Below are 23,464 nucleotides of genomic sequence, written 5' to 3'. Positions count from 1 at the left end.
TATAAAAGAGTTGTTATAATTTTGTTAACTTAGTAAAGACTGAAGCTACCGTCTCGTCGTGGAGGTATTTGCCAGCCTAGAGGTTAGCCTAGCATCGAGTGATACCGAGAGATAATTGTTTGGGAAGCTTAACGAGTTCGTGTTCCCATGGGATATCGGTTACGGCTAAGGAGTACTGTCTGCATGGGTAGCTGTGCTTGCCTTGGACTTTGTGAGGAAACCTGCATGGAACTACCATACTTCGCTGAGGGAATATCTACCAAGGAGTGAGTAACCACAACATGAGACGCGCCAACGGTTTATTTAAGCAAACGTGAAATAATTTGGACACGGGTTGTGCACGACTCATTGGGGATTCTTTTTTATTTCTTTTGATGTTGTGTCTGAAAATGTATTTGTGTTTGAAAATGTTTTAATACACATATGGAACGTTATGTATATTGCCTTGGTGGAGTCATTGATTGTTTCAATTTAATTTAATGCATGGGATGGTTTATCCTGATTCAGTAACAGAAACCTATAATCATTTCATCTGAAGTTAATACCCTATTGTCATAACCCTAGATAGTTTACAATAGGAATTCTTATTGGAGATGTCCTTCTCACCTAACATCCCATGCTGCTGAGATACTCTGCATAAGTTAATATTGTGAGAGTCATATTCGAGCCTGGTGAGAGGGTTACACGTATATAACTGCCTTAATGTTGCTGGACTCCAGGAAGAGTAGCTGCTTAACCCTTGTGTGGTGTTCGGGTCTGTGGGACCCATTTTCAATGTTTACTAAAAGAAAAATGCAATGAATTATTTTTTCAACCTGAGACTCATTGGCCTTGGCTCATTTTCTGTGAAGAACATGTAAAGGAACATATTTTCATTGAGTGCACACTTTGCACCCCCCTACACATTTATATTACATATGTGGTATTACATAAGGGTAATAAAAGTGTGTGTGTGTTATGGTGAAAACAAGTAAAAATGAAACAAAAAGGTTTGCTGTGTGCTTTCACTCTGTCTTCCTCCTCCCTGGGCCTGCTGTTTTCAACATGGCACCAAGAACCTGTCCATCTCCCTGCCTGTCTCCCACTTTTTTCTCCCACTTTACTCTTTTGTAGGGTGTGAAATTACACAATGTCTTGCGGGAACCTGCACAATGTCATTACAATACATTATTTTGATACATTGTAAAAAAAAAAAAAAATCTGTATTTTCCCTCACTCTACCCCAGCCAGGTGTAAATTGGGGGAGGGACACAACAAATAAATAGCATTGCATGTGTGGCTCCTTACCACAATCAATCAGTATGGCAAAAATAACGGAAGGCGTCTTCCACTTTGAAAGAATTTTCAGAATATGAGGATCCTGTCTCTGTCAATTCGGAGTCTGACAGTGAGTTGGAAGAAGAGGATGAGATTGAACCTCAGCCAGCCCCAGGACCAGCCCGTCAGCAACCAGCTCATCAGCAGCCTGCAGGAGGAGAAATATGGATGTGCAGGACATAAAGTCTTCCTTTGAACTGTTCATCCCTGACACCATCCAGAAAATCATTCTGATCTGCACTAATTTGGAGGGAAGGTGTGTTTTTGGAGAGAGATGGAAGGAGATGGACCAAACTCATTTACATGCATACTTTGAAGTTCTTATCCTTGCTGGTCTTTTCAGATCCAATGGGGAATCCACAGATTCAACTCCAATACCGGAAATAAGTGTGAGTGATGTTGTTGCATGTGTGTGTGTCTGACTCTCCTACCTTGGCCTGCTGTAACTATATATGTGAGTAAGTGAGTGAGATGTTAGTAAAATCCCTGAACTAAGTGTTTTCATCATTCTAGATTGCAGCTGGTAGCAACAAGAAGAACTGCTGTGATGTGTGTGGACCCAAGAAGGACAGGAAGACACATTACACATGCATCAAGTGCAAGGAATACATTTGCAACACACACACAGTAAAACTCTGTCCCTCACGTGGTGTGTAGACCGGCCTTAATTTGTGTTCAATGAGGCTCATTTATCATTGCCATAAAATACTGTATGTAAAATGTGTCCTTCCAATCTGTTCAGTTCAAAGCAATAAACATCAATAGTGATGAAAACCTTGTTTCATTTATATTTCTACAAGATAAACATGATTTATTCCACCCATGTCTTGATTATAATTGATTTTTACCCCCCAAAAAAACGAATGGTGCTTTTATTGAAAAATGTGACCTAGCAGAGGTAAATGTCAAATATTAACCATGCATGCTGTCTATATTGCTTGTAATTGATACAAGTCAACATTTAAGTATTTTTACGTAAATTGTTATGGCTGTATTGTTTTAAAAACCCAATGTTGTGGATCCATCAGATCCGCGAACATTGGGTGAATAACAAAAACATGAACACCACACAAGGGTTAATAAAAAATACACATTTTAATCTTGAAATGTAACTACGACTATTGTGAAAATGTCTACTTTATTTATTTTTTTATATTTATTGTCGAAATTAAATGTAGATATTATTCTCTAAATATTGACACTTTATTCACCATTTTAGTTTGACTTAATTCTCGAAATATTGCTTATACTCGAAATTGTACCACTTTTTTTTAAGTACTCTCCAAGTAAAAAATGTTTTTATCCAAGAACCACCGCTCATCGCTGTTATTTTGTTTCTTTTTGCTTGGCCATAATACTCCGTAAATACGAAGACAGAGTGGAGTAGTTTTGAGTTACAGTACATTTAATTAAACAGCACGACTGTATTTCACTCATTGTTTAAATTCAGCCGCCAGGTGGCGACATTTACCATCCTGTAAAATGTCACTGAAGAGAAAAGGGAAGGTTTTAAAAAAAAAATACTGGTACGTAAACCTACCAGCTCACCGCAGGTCAGTTCAAATACCGAGGATTTGGAGAAAACAGCGGTGTCAATTGACGTGGGGATTTAACCTCCTTCCGAACGCAGTGCTGGGCCGAAAAAGGTACAAAAATATGTCATTGTTCTTAATTATTGCATGATGCGTCCTCTGTATGATATCACTCACTGTAGTATTTATTGGGGGAAACGTCTGGACATTTCTTCAGTCACTCTGGACTTAATGGCTAAACAGCTATTCGTTTTGGTCCGCTGCATTCCTTTATGAAATAACACATTGGAAGAAATAAATGTTTGTCAGTCTCAGTAGTTAGATTTTTGCTATTGATACTGTGTTGATATCTGGCTTGGTTTTGATTTGCCCTGCTGGACAGTAGCAACAATAATGTGAAGGTATCAAAAAGTTTTGTGTCGCACCTGCAGTAAAACGTAGTTAAGCTCGATGTTTCTATCTCCAATGTGTTTTTTTCCCCCTCCATTCTACACGTAACAGTAACATGTTGCTGGAAACAATTGGTTGCTACGTTATTGCACACATGTTGCTATTTCAAGAGAAGAGGTGCCTACGTGCAGACCGTTCAGAAACATAGCTGCAGGGTTAAGTTAGCTGACCGAACTCCTCTCCATTGTCAAGGAAGTTCATTGAGTTTAGTCAGCTACTGCAGGGCCAGAATAATAAAAAATACCAGATGTGGAAAATGAAACTCGAGCAAATGTAGCTTCCCTTTTTATATACCAATCTTTCATTTGCAGTCAGACTCTAGTTATTAGCGGTAGGGCTTCTAGGAAATCTATTTTTGATAGGGAGCTCCCAAAATCCCAGCTATGGGGGAGGGGCATGAACGTGGCAGTCTCCTCTCCCCGAATGTCCCTCCCTAGCCTGAACCTCTCCAACCCCAGGCTGGCTATACGTCCAGTTTATGACTCATTGACTCGAACATTCCCAGTCATCTGCTGGAATACGTCAGGATTAGTTTTCTTCAACCAGTTAAGACAGCTGGTATACAACATGGCTGTCAGCTTGTGTTATTGAACGATTCTAAACTGTTTTAGTGAACAAAGCAGAGTACAGACGCATCACCTCTGCGTGTCCTCACGAGTTTTCTTAACCAAGTAGCCCTGCTGTTGGTAGTCTTGTAGAGTCACATCTCCCACATTCCAGACCATTTGGTGATAAGACCTACTTTACATTTTCCGTAGACAGGGATGAGTGATGGGTCATCTGTCCCGGGCCTCTGTTTAGATGTACCTATCAGAAATCAAATCCAGACCAACGTGAAAGGAAATTAAGCCCATTGGCCCGTTTATTTACTGTACTGTACCTACTGCACTCCAGCCTTTTGTGTGAACTTGTGCTCTCTCCCGGGTATTTGATTGCCCGTCGTAAATACTTGGGCTTCCCAAAAGGCTGGTGTGGTGTAGTGTGTGGGAAATCAAGCCTTACCCTCCCACCTTGACCCCCCTCTGCTCCTTGCGCTCCTTGGGATGCAGTTGCTGCTTGCACTGGCCGGCATGTGTACTCCATCATCCTAAAAGCCTCAAATGCCCTCTGGTCAAACTGAGTACTGTCCTCTTTGTCTCAAGTGGTCACTGTGTGACTCAACAACTGAGTATCAAGTCTGTGTTTTTTTATAGATAGACACTGTATAATGAAAACACATTTTTTCATAGACTAAAAGTAATTGAAAATCCTTGCTTTGAGTCTACGAAGTGTTTTTTTTTAGGAGCAACACGAGTTACACGGTAGTAATTGTGTAAAGAACTAAGGCCTTCTGGGAGCGGTGAAAGGACCAGAGTGGGTCACGCCGGGGGCATGAGCTGGCATTGGTTACATATTCACTGGGTGCATGCAGTGAAGCCTGGCAACACCATCTCCCAGTGTAGGCACTGGCTCAGCCAGTTAGCATGCTGAGACATGCAAGTGCCCTTCCATCTCACAGCTATTAATATGATATGTAACAGACTAACAACTTGTCTACCTGTCTCTTACAGACCCCTGTGCAGCGGTGCAAAGATGGCGCCGAGGGGTGTCTGGTGTGTGTTGTTGACTTGTCTCTTCTACACATCCTCCGCTGACAAAGATTTCTTCACCTCCATCGGTAAATATCCCCCTCCTATTTTCCATGAGCAATCCTTTATAGACCCCTTTATTCAGTAGGTTTAGGGCAATTCCACGTTCATGTAATTGCGCGGAGACGTCGATATTTATTTATTTTGTATTTTTTTTTCACTTAAAGTGTATGCCAAACAAAACCCATTGATTTCAAAGTTTACCAAACCATATAGCTCTTTGCACATGGACTACTTATAACAATCGGAGAGCATGAGACTATAAGGTTCCATCTGAATTGTTGTCAAAATGTAGTTATTGACACAGCCTTGTTCTGTTCAATGTTCTCTACCGATATAGTACTCTAAATACCCCCAATTCATGTTAAGTTTAAAAGAATACAAGATAAAAAATTGATGACACCATTCAAACCAATGAGAGTTCGGGACTTTAAGGCCAATTATCTCATCTTTTTGCAGATAGAACCTTACAAGCTCTCGAATTTACACTAAACGTTTAAAATAAAAACACATTTACTGGAAGAACTGTGCAGATGCAAAATCTGCACAGTAAAATCTCCCTCTGTTTTTTATGTGTCCACGCTTTCCAAAAACGATCTGCTCCGAATTAAGATTTAACGATGTCTGCAGAAAGAATGTGGTGTCATCTAGGACATGACACACAGACTTTTTAAAATAATCTGTTTTGGTTATTGAACTACTGTGAGTGAAGTGGTTTTACACCCAGTAACAGAATTGCATCATGGGTCCCTGACCTGTACTGCACAGAAATGCATTATTATGGTAATGAGTGCCATTCTCTTCATGGTGATGTATCCTAAATGGGTACACAAAGGTATAAATATGCAATATCCTACTTTGCATATTTGTATATTATTCTACACACTGGCTATTATTTTAATGAGCTCTGCCATCAAACAAGACCAAATTTGGTTGGTCCGAACTGGACCAAATCTGAACCATGTCTACGTTTCACAGGTTTGGACATCAAATTACAGCACAGTAGAGCTCAGCAGAGTACTGTACAGTAAAGTAGAATATAGTTCATTACAGTACAACACAGTGCATTATAGTGTACTCAATGCTGGTGTGCACTGTACTGAACTATACTCTACTTTTCTTTACTGTACTCTACTGTTCTGTGCTGTACAAACTTGTGAACCCAAATGTGGTTTGTGACGAATGATTTCCCATTGTAGCCAATTCAATATCAGAAATTCAGTTACTGATTTGGGATCTGAATTTCGAGTGTTAATCACTTTATTGTTTTTATTTATTTAACTAGGCAAGTCAGTTAAGAACAAATTCTTATTTACAATGACGGCCTACCCCGGCCAAACCCTAAGTCGGACGACGCTGGGCCAATTGTGCGCCGCCCTATGGGACTCCCAATCACGTCCGGTTGTGATACAGCCAGGAATCGAACCAGGGTCTGTAGTGACGCCTTTAGCACTGAGATGCAGTGCCTTAGACTGCTGCGCCACTAGGCAGCCCTTAATTAATATGAACTAAATTATAATTAAATGAATACTTCATTAATTAACAAAATTGATATCAGTATAAACACTATAACTCATTGATAGGTCTGCCTTTACTTGTTACTTCTGTGAACTTTCATTATCCTCCCTCCTCATGAGGGAGGGAAATTATACAATATAAAGATGTGGGTTTTTGGTAATGGAATTTCAAGGCACAAGGCAATTTCTTAAACTTACAGAATGCAGAAACATATCTCCAACGCTTAATAGAAGTGTTGATATTAGTTGCCAGGGGTCTTCACTACAACGTTACTGTGTTTTGACGTGTTTATAATACCTCTGAAGACTTTTTGTGGAAGATGTTTTCTAACACGCCTCTTTCAATGAAAATGGTTGAAAAATGTATACATGCCTTAATTCCACAAAAATATAGACTCTTAGCTTTTAATGGACACCCAGTTTGATATGCTCCTATAATCTTCTCGTTGGGGCTCATGGGTCTTTTTACATGGAAATTACCTTAATCACTACCATCCTGTCTTGGTCACAAACCTTAACCCTAGGGGGAGAAATGTGTTTATCACAGATATAAGCATTACAAACATGTATAGCTCTTCTATGTATTCAACATTTATACAACCTTTGACCCCGTGTTTCACTGTGTTCCCCAGGTCAGATGACAGATCTGCTGTACACAGAAAAGGACCTGGTCACCTCTCTGAAGGATTACATCAGGGCAGAGGAGAGCAAGCTGGAGCAAGTCAAAAAGTGAGAGGAGAGACCCCCCCCCCCCCCCCCAGTCGCTTTATCTCTCTAGCCCTATCTCGCTATCTTTGTCACTCACTCTCAAATGCCCAGATAGCTACTCCCTCGTACTTGCTCTCTCCCACAAGGCATACACACAATGGTATAAATACTATCAAAGAGAATCATTTTCCATATCCTTCTTCACAATGTCACCTGTACAACAACACCCTCGGTGGGTATCATATTGCTGAGGGTGTCATATCACTTACAATGGACCCGGCTAACAAGACACCTAGTTTTCCTCTCCGCTTATTGTGTTACTATAAAGAGACACCGTCAATGAACCAACCGGGTGTGTCAAGTCCAGGACATGAGGCAACTGATCTCTTTATCTATTGCCTTTCAATGGTGCTGAGGGACAGGCGTGCGTGCATGTTTGTCTGTAGAGGGAGTACATGAATACGATGTTGATGTATGTGTGTCATATGTAGAAATGCATCAGACAAGGAATCACTGTTTGCTTCAAGGAGCCGTATACTGAATGTGTTTCCCCTTTCCGCGACGTGTCCAGGTGGGCTCAGAAGCTGGATGTGTTGTCGGCCACGGCCACTCAGGACCCAGAGGGCTTCCTGGGCCACCCGGTCAACGCCTTCAAGCTGATGAAGAGACTCAACACAGAGTGGGGAGAGCTGGAGAGCCTGGTCCTCAAGGACATGTCTGATGGTCAGGGTTACTCATGGGCCTCTATTATAACGACTGTATACATGCGCAATTTCCACATAAAAATTCATCCTTCCAAATTATTGCTAACTGACAATTTTATTTTTTAATTTTTTTAATCAGTAGCATTTTTTTTCACTAAAGTGATGGAACAGGGTATTTTTCCACTCAGAGAGGAACAAGATTGTTCTCCAAGCATCTTTTAGCATCTGTACCACCTTGAGGGAAGATCTCGTATGATAGAATTGAGCTTCATAACAATCTTTTCTTCCCATACTCCAGGGTTCATCTCTAACCTGACCATCCAGAGACAGTACTTCCCCAATGATGATGACCAGACGGGGGCAGCCAAGGCCCTGATGAGGCTGCAGGACACCTACCGACTGGACACGCAAACCATCTCCACGGGAGAGCTGCCTGGTGAGGGGTGATGGGGCAGGGAGGTAGAGGCTAGGGGCTTTAAATCTATGCGTCACATGCTTTGTGAACAACAGGTATAGATTAACAGTGAAATACTTACTTATGGGTCCTTTTCCAGCAATGCAGATTTAGTGATCAAATAGAAATAGGGACACGAGGAATAAATACACAGTGATTTAAGGAGTAAAAATAACATGGTTATCTACAGGGGGTACCAGGTACATATAGGTAAGGGTAAAGTGACTAGGCAACATGATAGATAATAGACAGTAGCAGCAGCGTGTGTGAAAGTGTGTGTGTGGCGTCAGTATGTATGTGTGGGCGTATGTAGTGTGTGTTGGGGTATCAGTGTAAGTATATGTGAGTGTGTGTGCATAGTCGGTACAAGAGAGTTAGTGCAAAAAAAAGGGTTAGTGCGGATATTCCAGGTAGCCATTTGATTAGCTATTTAGCAGTCTTGGTTAGCAGTCTTATGGCTTGGGGGTAGAAGCTGTTCATGGTCCTGTTGGTTCCAGACTTGCCGTGCGGCAGTAGAGTGAACAGTCTATGGCTTGGGTGGTTGGAGTCTTTGACAATTCGTTGGGCCTTCCTCTGACACCTCCTGGAATAGAGGTCCTGGATGGCAGGGAGCTCGGCCCCAGTGATGTACTCGGCCATACTAACCACGCTCTGTAGTGTCGTGTGCCTTGCAGTTGCCGTACCTTGTGGTGATGCAGCCAGACAAGATGCTCTCAATGGTGCAGCTGTAGAACGTTTTGAGGATCTGAGGGCCCATGCCTAATCTTTTCAGCTTCCTGAGGAGGAACAGGTGCTGTCGTGCCCTCTTCACAACTGTTAGGGTGTGTGTGTGTAGACCATGTTAATTCCTTAGTGATGTGGACACCGAGGAACTTGAAGCTCTCGACCTGCTCCACTACAGCCCTGTCAATGTGGATGGGGTGTGCTCGCCCCTCCATTTCATGTTGTCCACGATCAGCTCCTTTGTCTTGCTGACGTTGAGGGAGAGGTTGTTGTGCTGGCACCACACTGCCAGGTCTCTGACCACCTCCCTATACATTTATATGTTAGTCATTTAGCAGACCCTCTAATCCAGAGCGACTCACAGTAGTGATTGCATACATTTCATACTTTTTTCTCTCGTACTGGTCCTCTGTGGGAATCGAACCCACAACCCTGGCGTTGCAAGCTCCAAGCTCTAGCAGGCTGCCTCACCGTCGTTGGTGATCAGACCTACCACCGGCGGGTCGGCAAACTTGATGATGATGTTGGAGTTGTGTTAGGCCACACATTCGTGGGTGAACACTGAGTTCAGGAAGGGACTAAGCACACACCCCTGAGGGACCCACGTGTTGATTATTTATATATATATTTTTTCACCTTTATTTAACCAGGTAAGCTAGTTGAGAACAAGTTCTCATTTACAACTGCGACCTGGCCAAGATAAAGCAAAGCAGTGCGACACAAACAACAACCCAGAGTTACACATGGAATAAACAAGCGTACAGTCAATAACACAATAGAAAAAAAGAAAGTCAATATACAGTGTGTGCAAATGGTGTGAGGAGGTAAGGCAATAAATAGGCCATAGTAGCGAAGTAGTTACAATTTAGCAAATGAACACTGGAGTGATAGATGAGCAGATGATGATGATGTGCAAGTAGAAATACTGGTGTGCAAAAGAGCAGAAAAGTAAATAAATATATATGGGGATGATGTAGGTAGATTGGGTGGACTATTTACAGATGGGCTATGTACAGCTGCAGTGATCGGTGAGCTGCTCAGATAGTTGATGTTTAAAGTTAGTGAGGGAAATATAAGTCTCCAGCTTCAGCGACTCTTTTATTTTTTTAATTTTTTAAAATGTCTATTGTTCTTTTTTTTTCTTTTTTTTTTGCAATTCGTTCCATTCATTGGCAGCAGAGAACTGGAAGGAAAGGCAGCCAAAGGATGTGTTGGCTTTGGGGATGGCCAGTGAAATATACCTGCTAGAGCATGTGCTACGGGTGGGTGTTGTTATCGTGACTATTGAGCTGAGATAAGGTGGAGCTTTACCTAGCATCGACTTATAGATGACCTGGAGCCAGTGGCCTGGCGATGAATATGTAGCGAGGGCCAGCCGACTAGAGCATACAGGTCGCAGTGGTGGGTGTTATAAGGGGCTTTGGTAACAAAACGGATGGCACTGTGATAGACTGCATCCAGTTTGCTGAGTAGAGTATTGGAAGCTATTTTGTAAATTACATCGCCGAAGTCGAGGATCGGTAGGATAGTCAGTTTTACGAGGGTATTTTTGGCGGCGTGAGTGAAGGAGGCTTTGTTGCGAAATAGGAAGCCAACTCTAGATTTAATTTTGTGTTGGAGATGTTTAATATGAGTCTGGAAGTAGAGTTTACAGTCTAGCCAGACACCTAGCTATTTGTAGTTGGCCACATATTCTAAGTTAGAACCGTCCATAGTAGTGATGCTAGTCGGGCAGGCGGGTGTGGGCAGCGAACGGTTGAAAAGCATGCATTTAGTTTCACTAGCGTTTAAGAGCAGTTGGAGACCACGGGGGAGTGTTGTATGGCACTGAAGCTCGTTAGTTAACACAGTGTCCAAGGAGGGGGCAGATGCATACAGAATGGTGTCGTCTGCGTAGAGGTGGATCAAGGAATCACCCGCAGCAAGAGCGACATCGTTGAAATATACAGAGAAAAGAGTCGGCTCAAGAATTGAACCTCAAGAATTGTGGTACCCCCATAGAGACTGCCAGAGGTCTGGACAACTGGCCCTCCGATTTGACACACTGAACTCTGTCTGAGAAGTAGTTGGTGAACCAGGTGAGGCAGTCATTTGAGAAACCAAGACTATTGAGTCTACCAATAAGAATACGGTGATTGACAGAGTCGAAAGCCTTGGCCAGGTCGATGAAGACGGCTGCACAGTACTGTCTTTTATCGATGGCGGTTATGATATTGTTTAGTACCTTGAGCGTGGTCGAGGTGCACCCGTGACCAGCTCGGAAACCGGATTGCACAGCGGAGAAGGTACGGTGGTATTCGAAATGGTCAGTGATCTGTTTGTTGACTTGGCTTTAGAAAGGCAGGGCAGGATGGATATCGGTCCATAATAGTTTGGGTCTAGAGTGTCAGGGGATGACCGCGGCAGCTTTCCAATCTTTAGGGATCTCGGAAGATACGAAAGAGAGGTTGAACAGGCTGGTAATAGGGGTTGCAACAATGGTGGTGGATAATTTTAGAAAGAGAGGGTCCAGATTGTCTAGCCCAGCTGATTTGTACGGGTCCAGGTTTTGCAGCTCTTTCAGGATGTCTGCTATCTGGATTTGGGTGAAGGAGAAGCTGGGGAGGCTTGGGCAAGTAGCTGCTGCGGAGCTGTTGGCCGGGGTTGGGGTAGCCAGGCGGAAAGCATGGCCAGCCGTAGAGAGATGCTTATTGAAATTCTCGATTATTGTGGATTTATCGGTGGTGACAGTGTTACCTAGCCTCGGTGCAGTGGGCAGCTGGGAGGAGGTGCTCTTATTCTTCATGGACTTTACAGTGTTCCAGAACTTTTTGGAGTTAGAGCTACAGGATGCAAATTTCTGTTTGAAAAAGCTAGTCTTTGCTTTCCTGACTGACTGCGTGTATTGGTTCCTGACTTCCCTGAAAAGTTGCATATCGCATCGCGGGGACTATTCGATGCTAGTGCAGTCCGCCACAGGATGTTTTTGTGTTGGTCGAGGGCAGTCAGGTCTGGAGTGAACCAAGGGCTATACCTGTTCTTAGTTCTACATTTTTTGAAAGGGGCATGCTTATTTAAGATGGAGAGGAAAGCACTTTTGAAGAGCAACCAGGCATCCTCTACTGACGGAATGAGGTCAATATCCTTCCAGGATACCCGGGCCAGGTTGATTAGAAAGGCCTGCTCACAGAAGTGTTTTAGGGAGCGTTTGACAGTGATGAGGGGTGGTCGTTTGACCGCGGACCCATAGCGGATGCAGGCAATGAGGCAGTGATGGTCAGCATGGGGATGTGTTGTTGACCACCCTCGCCACCTGGGGGCGGCCCTCAGGAAGTTCAGGATCCAGTTGCAGAGGGAGTGTCCAGGGAGGTGTCACCTGAGCTTGGTGATGAGCTTGGAGGGGACTATGGTGTTAAATGCGAGGAGTAGTCAATGAACAGCATTCTTACCTTGGGTATTCCTTTTGTCCAGGTGAGTCAGGGCAGTGTGGAGCGCAATCTCTATTGCACTATCTGTGGATCTGTTGGGGCGGTATGCGAATTGGAGTGGGTCTAAGGTGTCTGGGATGATGGTGTTGAAGTGAGCCATGACCAGCCTTTCAAAGCATTTCATGGCTATAGATGTGAGTGCTATGAGGCAATAGTCATTTAGGCACCTACTGGCTGGAAACACATAACATCTCCATGAGGGAATTTCCTGGTGAGGGGGGTGAGGGGCAGGCAGGGAAAGGCATGTGGAGGGAGCTGCATACCAGGAGTGGATTAGCCGTGGGCGTGTTGCCGGCGGAGGTTCTGTTATAGCTTCAGTGATTGCTGCTCCTGCTTCTGTTACGGAGGGAAACCCTGCACAGGGCTCACAACATGCAGTGGAAAGCCCCATTTAGTCCACATGAAGTCTTGAAATCCCATGTAATGCCATGGAAATGCACTGTATGCAAATGCTGCCGAGATGGAATTTTTATGGTGATGATATGAGTCTATGTGTGTGTCTGATGCGTGTGTGTCACTCACTCACGTCTACACACAGGAACCAATACGGATGTCACTATGAGCCCTATGACGGTGGAGGACTGCTTTGAGCTGGGGAAAATCGCCTACTCTGATGCAGACTACTACCACACGGAGCTGTGGATGGAGCAGGCCCTGAAACAGCTGGACGGGGGAGAGGAGTCCACCGTGGACATGGTGACCATTCTGGACTACCTCAGCTACTCCATCTACCAGCAGGGGGAGCTAGAGAGGGCCCTGGACTACACCAAGAGACTGCTGAAATTGGGTGAGTGGATATTTGTGATATGTGTTTCATATGCGTTTCATGTCTTCATTGTAATGCACAGGACAATACTGAGTAGATTCTCATCTTCAGTCGTAAATGTGTCTGCTGTGTTCCTCAGACTCTGCCCACCAGCGAGCCAATGGCAACCTGAAGTACTTTGAGTACCAGCTGGCCAAGCAGAAGAAGGTGGAGGCAGAGGAGGGCCTGAAGGAGAAGGAGAAAAGAGAGAGGGAGAAGCGGGAGGCGTCTGAGAAGAAGGGCAGACCTGCAGACTACCTGCCTGAGAGGAGGAAGTACGAACAGCTGTGTCGCGGCGAGGGCATCAAGATGGTGAGAGGCTGTACTGACCACTGGTGGCACTTTAAATCGGAGGACAGACTCCTAGTAGTAGCTGGAATAGAATAAATGGAAAGATATCAGACACATGGCTTCCATGTGTTTGATACTATTCCATTAATTTCTTTCCAGCCATTACTATGAGCCATCCTCCCCTCACCAGCCTCCACTGGTACTAACACACACACTCTGCATGCAGAACTTCTAATGGCTATGTATTTTGATGTTTAAATGGCTTAAGTCCTACTCGTCTTGAAAGGCTTTATATTGATCATGTAATTACACTGAACAAAAATATAAATGTAAAGTGTTTCATGAGCTGAAATAAAAGATCCCAGGAATGTTCCATACGCACAAAAAGCTTATTTCTCTCAAATTGTGCGTTCAAATGTGTTTTTCATCTGTTAGTGAGCATTTCTCCTTTGCCAAGATAATCCATCCACCTGACAGGTGTGGCATATCACGAAGCTGATTAAACAGCATGATCATTATGCAGCTGCACCTTATGGACAATAAAAGGCCACTTTACAATGTGCCACAATGCCACACGTCTCAAGTGAGGGAGCATGCGATTGGCATGCTGACTGGAGGAATGTCCACCAGAGCTGTTGCCAGAGAATTAAATGTTCATTTCTCCAACGTCGTTTTAAAGAATTTGGAACTATGTCCATCCGGCCTCACAACCGCAGACCACGTGTATGGCGTTGTGTGGTTGTCAACGGTGTGAACAGAGTGCCCCATGGTGGCGGTGGGGTTATGGTATGGGCAGGCATAAGCTACGGACAACGATCACAATTGCATTTTATCGATGTCAATTTGAATGCACAGAGATACCGTGACTCGATCCTAACGGCAGCGGATGAATGTCGTGCCAATCATCCACTGCCGTCACCTCATGTTTCAGCATGATAATGCACAGCCCCATGTTGCAAGGATCTGTAGACAATTCCTGTCCCAGTTCTTCCATGGCTTGCATACTCACCTGATATGTCACCCGTTGAGCATGTTTGGGATGCTCTGGATCGACAAGTACGGCAGCGTGTTCCATTTCCCGCCAATATCCATCAACTTCGCACAGCCATTGAAGAGGAGTGGGACAGCATTCCACAGTTCAACAGCCTGATCAACTCTGTGCGAAGGAGATGTGTCGCACTGCATGAGGCAAATGGTGGTCACACCAGAGACTGACTTTTTCTGGTCCACGCCCCTACCTTTTTTTTAAGGTATCTGTGACCAACCGATGCAAATCTCTATTCCCAGTCATGTGAAATCCACAGATTAGTCTAATTTATTTATTTAAATTGACTGATTTCCTGATATGAACTGTAACTCAGTAAAATCCTTGAAATTGTTCCATGTTACATTTATATTTTTTGTTCAGTATAGATGGGCATTTCCTAAGCCCTATGCTCATCCGAGAGAGACCAGTTCGATGTTTGGCAGGACTATAGGAATCTTTTGGCACACTTTTCTCTGCTGCGTGAATCTCCTTAATGATTCTCTATGTCTTCTCTCCTGCATACACCGCTCCCTACTTCTCCCCCTGGCTCTGCTTCTGCCTGTCTGTCTGTCCATAGATGGATCTGTTTACTCTAGTCATTATGTTTGGCAACGAGGCGGAAGCCTGGATGAACAAGTGTGTGTGGGGGTGTGTGTGTGTGTGCACTCGCTGAACCGTGCCTTGATGGGTTCTAAGCCAGTAGCTATAGCAATGGCCAGAACTGTGAGAATGTCCCATATATGTCCCGTAATGTTTAGGTCAGATACCATAGCAAATGATCTGCAAGTTTGTGACCTCGGGTGACCCTCCGTGATTAATATATGATAATGGTCTCTCTCTCCTTCCCCCCATCTCAGACCCCGCGGCGTCAGAGTCGTATGTTCTGCCGTTACTCTGACAACAACCGCCACCCCCTGTACGTGCTGGGTCCCGTCAAGCAGGAGGACGAGTGGGACCGCCCACGCATCATCCGTTACCACGACGTCCTCTCCAACAGCGAGATCGAGAAGGTCAAAGAGCTGGCCAAACCCAGGGTGAGTTCACGGTCCACCCTCAGGGGAAGGCAAGGTCTGGGGTGTGGTAAGGGTTGCGAAATTCCAGTAATTTTTCCAGTTTTCCCCAAAAATTCCAAGGTTTTCCAGAATTCCCATTTGGAGGAGAGTTTTGGGGAAAGTCTCCGGGATTTTGCGACCCTAAGTGTGGTAGGCGTTAAAATCAGTGGAGGCTGGTGGGGGGTGCTATAGGAGGACAGGCTCATTGTTGTGGCTGAGATGGAATCAGTGGTGTAAAGTACTTAAGTAAAAACAAAAGTACTATTTAAATATTTTTTTTGGTATCTGTACTTTACTATTTATATTTTTGATTACTTTTACTTTACTACATTCCTAAGGAAAATGGCCTAATTCACACACCTATCAAGATAACATCCCTACTGCCTCCGTTGGAGAGTTCCCCTGGCTACCCGTAAAAAAAAGTCATTTAAAAAAAAATGATGCAGTCTTGTTTGCTTTATATAAGGAATATGAAATAATTTGTACTTTTGATACTTAAGTATATTTTAGTAATTACATTTACTTTTGAAACTGAAGTATATTTACTCAAGTAGCATTTTACTGGGTGACTTTCGCTTTCACTTGAGTCATTTTCTATGAAGGTATTTTTACCTTTAGTATGAAAATTGGGTATTTTTTCCAGCACTGGATGGAATAAATGGAACGGAGTCAAACGTGGTTTCCATATGTTTGATGTGTTGGATACGGTCCCATTTGTTTTATTCCAGCCTTTACAATGAGCCCGTCCTACTATAGCTCCTCTCACCAGCTTCCACTGGTTAAAATGTGTGTAATATGCAAGTTCCATTGCTGCCATAAGAACACTGGGGATGCCCACTCTGCCTGAGGACCTGACTGTGTACAATGTGTGTGTTTGTTTATTTGTTACACACTGGCTGGATAAGAGCAACATCCCACTTGTTTGGCTCATACAGTAGTATTTGATAACTCCATTTTAGTTCTAACTGAGCTTTGACTAGGCAATGAACATCACCTCAAACGATCATAACCAAATCATAGCTTCGTATCAACACAGATCTGACTTTCGCATAAATCGTGTATTGATGTCAATGATCGATATCCATAACTCAAGCTGTGGTTCAGCTCTTGGAGAGGGTAAGGGAACCCAGCAGGGACACACAGCACAGACGTAATGTAGCCTAGTAGTGTATGTGGGTCCAGCAGCCAGCCAGTGTGTAACAGGGATTGTCCCTGTAACCCGTGTCCTCTCGGCCGGTTGGCTGTTGGCTCCACAGCTGCGCCGGGCCACCATCTCCAACCCCATTACTGGTGTGCTGGAGACCGCCCACTATCGCATCAGCAAGAGGTAAGACCAGCAGGCAGGGATGGGCACAACACTGCAACCCAAACCGTGCCTCTGTCTGTACACCAAACCCCTCTGCACCCCGCATCCCCTCCGCTTCGGGCAGGAACCTTGGCAAAAGCACAACAGCTAGTCGTGAACTCTACGACTTAAGCGTAGAATGATTATAACTGATTGTACACAATGACTAGTGTAAATTGATCGTTTGTATGTTTGGGGAACTTGTGCTGTTATTGCCTGGACAAGTCACTTTTTGTGAAATGTAGATATTTAGGGTATATTGGAAGGTAGGTTGATTTTGAAGAAGGTATAATTCTGGGCCCGTGCTCTTGCCAAGACGTCCTGCCACTGCTTTGATCATAACAAGAGGGTGGAAGAGGAGTCAAGTATCTGCTTGTTATCTGACTCCGTTAACAGTAGTCGGGGTGCGACAGGGGCAGTCTAATATCTCATCTTCTTTTTGTAGCCTCTCAATTAAGTTTGACAGTGGCCATTACTAGCCATTACCTGAGTGCAAGCTCAGCAAGTCGTTTGCTGCAATGGTTTTAGACAGCATGGTTCGGTTGCCCTGGCCTGGCATCAGTCTGACTCTCATACAGTTGCTTGATCATTCAGTGACCGTCTCTCTCTCTCTCTCTCTCTCTCTCTCTCTCTTTCTATTTCTCTGGCTCTCCTCTTCCTCTCTGTGTGTCTGTCCTGTGATCTGTGACTATAATGTGAACCGTCCGGGAGCTAGCTAAGGCGCGCCACCGTGCATGACCCTCAAACAGGGAAACTCACCACGGCCCATTACAGAGTCTCCAAGAGGTAAGGGGTCAAAGGTGAAGGGGAGGGGCCTGCATGAGGCCCTGTCTGCCCTTTCACGCTGCTCATCCCTCCCCCTCACCCCTTTGTGGACCTTTGCTTACGGATACACCTCCCTCCCTCCCCCTGACCTATACAATCAGATCCCTTCCTCTCCTCTCCAGCCCATCAGATGATTGACATTATCAGCATGACAAGCCAAGGTAGTTTTATCTGCTCTTTTTCTTTGAAAACACAAGGACTTTTTCGGTTATCTTGGTGCAGGCTCTGGTGTATCTTACAGAATGTTATTTCAGCGTGTGGGTGGAAGTCAAACTTGGAATTCCTCTTACAGGAAGGCGGCTGCTGGCCTCTTGGCTCCCTTCAAGCCTGTTTAATGTGGAGCGGTTATAGAGCGCCCCCTGGTGCAGATAGATTGAGCTGAGATGAGCAAATGGAAACATGGTGGTGACCCCGTTCTTTTCCTCAAGTCTGGTACCCCAGATTATAGTTTCATTATGACCTTTGAGCCCATTCACCTAAATGAGTTAAATACATGAAGCGTTTTGCTCATGAAACATGCAACGTTTTAATGAATTATCTTAGGGCCATTAGTTATCCGGGTTCTTAGTTAGGCTGTATATATTTAGTATTTTTGTTAGATAAATGGTTTAATTAACCACTCTGATACAGAAAACATATTTGTAACGGTACAGCCGATATAGCAGCTGATGGCACATTTATATTTGAGGATTTGAGACAGAATTCTGGCCGTACTCTCCTAATAACAGCACTTCAAAAATAGCCCAGAATAATTCAACACACACACACACACACACACACATTTCTACTTCAGTATGTATGACTAGATTGAGCCACTTCAAGGCATGTCTTATTCATCTATATAACATGCGCAGGCTACGCTAATTAGCTGGATGCACATAGGACACACACAGGCACTCCCGTTAAATGATGGTGTGTGTAAACACAAGGCCTGAGACTGGGGCTTTGTCTGACTCGGCGTGGTTCGACCCCCTCGAGGGGGCCGAGTGAGGTGTGGCTCCTATCCAATGGAAGGATGAGATCTTAGTCTGCCCAGTCTACTCTGCTGCCTGCTGGATACTTAACAGCATCTTCTGTTACTCCCATACCTTTCTAATCCAGTTTATAGATCTTTTACGTAGAGGGACAGAAGGACTGGGGTCTGTTGTTAAATGAATAACCCCAAATGGTTACTCTGCCCCGTCTTCCTTGGTGAGAAACAGTTCAAGTTCTCATTAACTAAGGGGATTCTTCAAATAGAAGCATATCAAAAGGAGAAAAAAAAGAAACACTTTTTCCTTTGAGACTTGTGGATAAATATTGGGGTTCCCTTGAAGCATTCTGTCCCAACCAGCCTGTTTCCTTCTCCTACACCCTTCTAGCATACAGTACTAACGCATGCAGCCCATGCTCATCTGTAATAACATTAGTCAGCTGCCTGGCTGCAATTGATCATGAATCAAGGTGTATTTTCCGACTCAGAAACTCTCCGTCTGTCATCACAGTGCGTGGCTAACCGCCTATGAGGATCCAGTAGTGGACAAGATAAACCAGCGCATTGAGGATATCACCGGTCTGAATGTCAAGACAGCGGAGGAGCTGCAGGTAACACGACAGAAGATCCGGTTGGCTGAGGGAGTTTGGTAGGACTGGCAGGAGTAGATACTCTCACAGTACACCTATAGATTAGTTTAGCAACCAATGATGTCAACATACACTGAGTATACGAAACATTAAGAACACCTGCTCTTTCCATGACGTCGGCTGGTCAGGTGAATCCAGGTGAAAGATATGAATCCCCTATGTACTGTGTGTCACTTGTTAAATCCACTTTAATCAGTGTAGATGGAGGGGAGGAGGCAGGTTAAAGAAGGAATTTTGTGTCTTGAGACAATTGAGACATGGATTGTGTATGTGTGTCATTCAGAGGGTGAATATGCAAGACAAAAGATTTTAAGTGCCTTTGAACAGGGTATGGTAGTAGGTGCCAGGCGCACCGGTTTGTGTCAAGAACTGTGACGCTGCTGGGTTTTTTGCACTCAACAGTTTCCCATGTGTATCAAGAATGGTCCACCACCCAAAGGACATCCAGACAACTTGACACAACTGTGGGAAGGATTGGAGTCAATATGGGCCAGCATCTGTGTGCGACGCTTTCGACAACATGCCCAGACGAATTGAGGCTGTTCTGAGGGCAAAAGGGGGGAGGTCCTAATGTTTGGTATGTTCAGTGTATATGTCTATTATAGCAACAGGGTGAAAAATGTATTCCATGCAGTGACTACATTTGCAGTGCTTGCTGTTTGGGGATTTAGGCCAGTTTTCTGTATAGCACTTTGTGACATCTACTGATGTAAAAAAGGGCTTTATAAATACATTTGATTGATTGATGAGGAATGAACTTTACTGCTGTTTGCTACATAGGAAGAGCCAATGAAAGACTAGTGTTTGTACTGTGAAGGTAAACCGGACGGAAAGGTCATTCTACAGTACTGTAGGCGAGTGTCTCTAATGACAACACAGCATCTGTCACTGTTTATCCTCTTTTCCTCTCTCCCCAGGTGGCAAATTACGGCGTGGGCGGGCAATACGAGCCCCACTTTGACTTTGGGCGGGTAAACAAGGCTTCTCTTTCTATTCTGGTCGGGGAAATATGACGTGCATGACCGAGAGTCAGTGGGTGACTGTTGATGGCTGGCACACTTGTCTACTGCTGTTAGTGGGTTCATATCTGGGTGGGGGTTTTGCCTTGAGCGTTATTTAACCTTAGACCCTTTGTGTATGTTCCCTGTCTTTGCAGAAAGATGAACCAGATGCGTTTAAAGAGCTGGGCACTGGGAACCGCATCGCCACCTGGCTAATTTACGTTAGTATCTCTGCTTTATACATCTCCATTAAGCAATTCACTATTTCAGGTCTTTCGATCTTCCATTTACCCATGTGTAAATCAATCTAATTTCCAAGATTCCATTAAACAGCAATGGGGTTTAGTTACGTTGAACTGGAAAAATCTCTCCTATTAGAGTGGTACGTATGACCGATTGCTTGAGGACGCTCTCTTCTTTGTTGCAGATGAGTGACGTGCCATCAGGGGGCGCCACTGTCTTTACAGATGTGGGAGCTGCAGTGTGGCCCAAAAAGGTGAAACGTGCAACTGTGGCGTTCACGTCGCATTCTTTTCCTGTTAAGTGTGCGAAGGACTTCTTTCCTTTGATGATATTTGAACGCTAAATCAGGAACGGTGTCTTTAGTGTGTGTATATGTAAACTGTTGTTTTCAGGGAAGTGCGGTGTTCTGGTATAACCTGTTTCCCAGCGGGGAGGGTGACTACAGCACGCGGCACGCAGCTTGCCCCGTCCTAGTGGGCAACAAGTGGGGTGAGCCAACCTGTCTCTCATTACATCCTTTAACACTGCCATATTACCTACACCCTGAGAACTTCAGGTCTGCCTGAGGGCAGAAATAACCTTGTGTCCGGTCGGCGAACTGTTTGCTGCAGCAGTTAGCAGTGGGTCCTTTTTCCTATGTCATGTTTTTTTATGTCTGTGTTTATATGTCCACCTGGCTTAGTTTTCATCTTCTCTCTCCAGTGTCTAACAAGTGGATTCACGAGCGAGGCCAAGAGTTCAGAAGACGTTGCACTCTGGACGAGTCTGACTGATCACAAGGAATAAAACACCTTCCTCCTAATCCTCGTCTTCCTCTTCCAATCCCTCCTCCTGGACCCACCTGACTCTCGGCTCTGTGGACGCTGGGGGGTGAAGTGCCCTCTGACCTCTCCACCCTCTTCTTCTCCTTCCTTCTCTCCAAACTCAGCGTTCACTCAGTTGTTGTCTGAGGCTCTGGCTGCTCATGTGATCTGTCACATTTTATTTTTATCTGAGGTGTGTATGTATGCGTGTGTGTGTGTGTGTGTGGGGTTCACCAGTCCCAGTCTGTGCCTTCTCTGTTGATGGGTTTTGCACACTCAGACTGCACAGCTGTCTTAAAACCTGGGGAACTTTTATTTAACTCTCACCCTTAACATGGACTTTTATGTTGATACTATCGACAAGATACTCAATTAACTAGTTCAGCGTTTCCCAACTCTGGTCCTTGAATACCTCAACAGTGCACATTTGTATTGTAGACCCCAGACAAGCACAACTGATTCAACTTGTCAACTCATCATCAAGCCCTTGATAAGTTGAATGAGGTGTGTTTGTCCTGAACGCCAACGAAACGGTGTACTGTTCGGAGGACCGGAGTTGGGAAAACACTGAACTAGAGCAATCAACACAGCTGCTTCTCCCTTTCAACTTCCTACACGTGACATATTTTCATGTGCACTTCTCTTTTCCATCACTCCAATCCTCTCCTCACCCACTGTGACCCAGCACACAGAGGGACGAGACCAGTCATAAAGGCACTGTCAGACTCTCCCACGATGTCCCCCTTTCCCTTCCCCTCCTCTCCCTCTCTATCAACAGGTTAGAATCAGATGACCCCCGCATTATATCAAGCCTCCTTTTTGGCCCTGTAATCAAGGTGGGATTTAAGCCACTTGACCCATCTTGGCCTGACCCGCAGGGCATACACGGGGCTAGAAGGATGGAGGTTTATTGGTTGGTTGCACTATGACAATCAGGGTTAGTCATTAGGCCAAGGCTCTAAATATTGGCCGTTCTAGTTGTGTACGCGTATGAAACAATGTGGTGCAACCTGATGCGTTAAGGCAGGGGATCACCAATGTAACTGCAAAGACTTGTTATAATGTGACCGTTCTCAGAAACCGTTCTTTACCATGTTGATCGAATTTTATATAGTGCACTATGCACAGGGTCTGGGTTACTATCGGACTAAAGGAAGGTCTCTGAACAGTGCTTATGACAAGTGATTATCACTGATTCACTGTGATATATTGACAGAGGAGCTGTGCCAGCCCCCCCCCCTCCCTCTTTTCCTTCTCTCCCCCTTACACCCCTCTTCTCTACCAAGCCCATGTCTGCCGCGGGGCCATTTCAGCCCTGAGGTCATTCACTCCACGACAAACACTACTGCATCTACTGCACAGATAAACACTGACTTTTAAAGCCAAAGGTACACGATGTCTCTTAGTTTTTCTGCCTCTCCCCCCCCCCCCCCCCCGCGCTCTGTCTCTCTCAACGCGCTCTGTTCCTCCTGTGTCTCCCACTCCTCTCTCTGCCTTGGTGAAATACAGTCACCTAAATGCAGGTGCGCCTATAAGTGCTGACTGCCCCCGTTCTATGTTACCGAAGCAAAGCTCGTACCTGATCAACTGATGTTTCATGATAATAGGATTTCATCCCTAAAATGACTGAATGAAATATGATGCTAAGAAATATTTCTTCCGTGTATCACTCCAAACCTGGTTCCTCCACTCCACAGTTTAAGCCTATGCTGACCCTGGGAATAACGATACCTCATGAGAGGCAGTTGCTGATTTGTTCAGAGGGTCCCTGGTTCGAGCCCGGGTTGGGGGGCAAGGAGAGGGACAGAAGCAACATGGTTACATGTATATCCTCCCAGATGCAGGCCTTCTTTTTATTTTGAATTGTGTGGGGATATGTGTTGTACATGTGAAATTAATGTTTTCTACAGAAATAAATACTACGTTAAGTAAAGAATTGTCTGGAGTGA

At 44.6% G+C, this 23,464-nt stretch overlaps 1 protein-coding gene across 2 annotated transcripts; it reads left to right on the top strand.

The window, feature by feature from the left end:
- Positions 1–2,836: 2,836 nt before the first annotated feature.
- On the top strand, positions 2,837–23,451 carry p4ha1a (prolyl 4-hydroxylase, alpha polypeptide I a). 2 transcript variants are annotated; one of them, XM_029764432.1, is made up of 15 exons: positions 2,837–2,963; positions 4,850–4,956; positions 7,077–7,173; positions 7,724–7,875; positions 8,155–8,292; positions 13,039–13,287; positions 13,406–13,617; positions 15,481–15,657; positions 17,736–17,806; positions 19,330–19,429; positions 20,386–20,439; positions 20,625–20,690; positions 20,897–20,965; positions 21,105–21,201; positions 21,415–23,451. In XM_029764432.1, the coding sequence occupies exons 2-15, from the start codon at positions 4,872–4,874 to the stop codon at positions 21,483–21,485; spliced, it is 1,638 nt and encodes a 545-aa protein (XP_029620292.1). In that variant the 5' UTR covers positions 2,837–2,963; positions 4,850–4,871; the 3' UTR covers positions 21,486–23,451. The 2 variants fall into 2 exon arrangements, with proteins under 2 accessions (XP_029620292.1, XP_029620291.1); XM_029764431.1 differs by lacking the exon at positions 17,736–17,806 and adding an exon at positions 16,932–17,002 and having other exon boundaries at positions 2,838–2,963.
- Positions 23,452–23,464: the final 13 nt, after the last annotated feature.

This window comes from Salmo trutta, chromosome 10 (assembly GCF_901001165.1).
Source record: "Salmo trutta chromosome 10, fSalTru1.1, whole genome shotgun sequence".
NCBI classification, from domain to species: domain Eukaryota; kingdom Metazoa; phylum Chordata; class Actinopteri; order Salmoniformes; family Salmonidae; genus Salmo; species Salmo trutta.
This window is presented reverse-complemented; position numbering and strand designations above follow the sequence as displayed.

What these genes read in the sequence shown, in the direction of transcription:
- p4ha1a (XM_029764432.1), top strand. Translation starts at nt 4,872, where the DNA reads ATGGCGCCGAGGGGTGTCTGGTGTGTGTTGTTGACTTGTCTCTTCTAC. An exon ending in CCCACTTTGACTTTGGGCGG is followed by an intron (nt 20,440 to 20,624) that starts GTAAACAAGGCT and finishes CTGTCTTTGCAG; the next exon opens with AAAGATGAACCAGATGCGTT. An exon ending in TCGCCACCTGGCTAATTTAC is followed by an intron (nt 20,691 to 20,896) that starts GTTAGTATCTCT and finishes TCTTTGTTGCAG; the next exon opens with ATGAGTGACGTGCCATCAGG.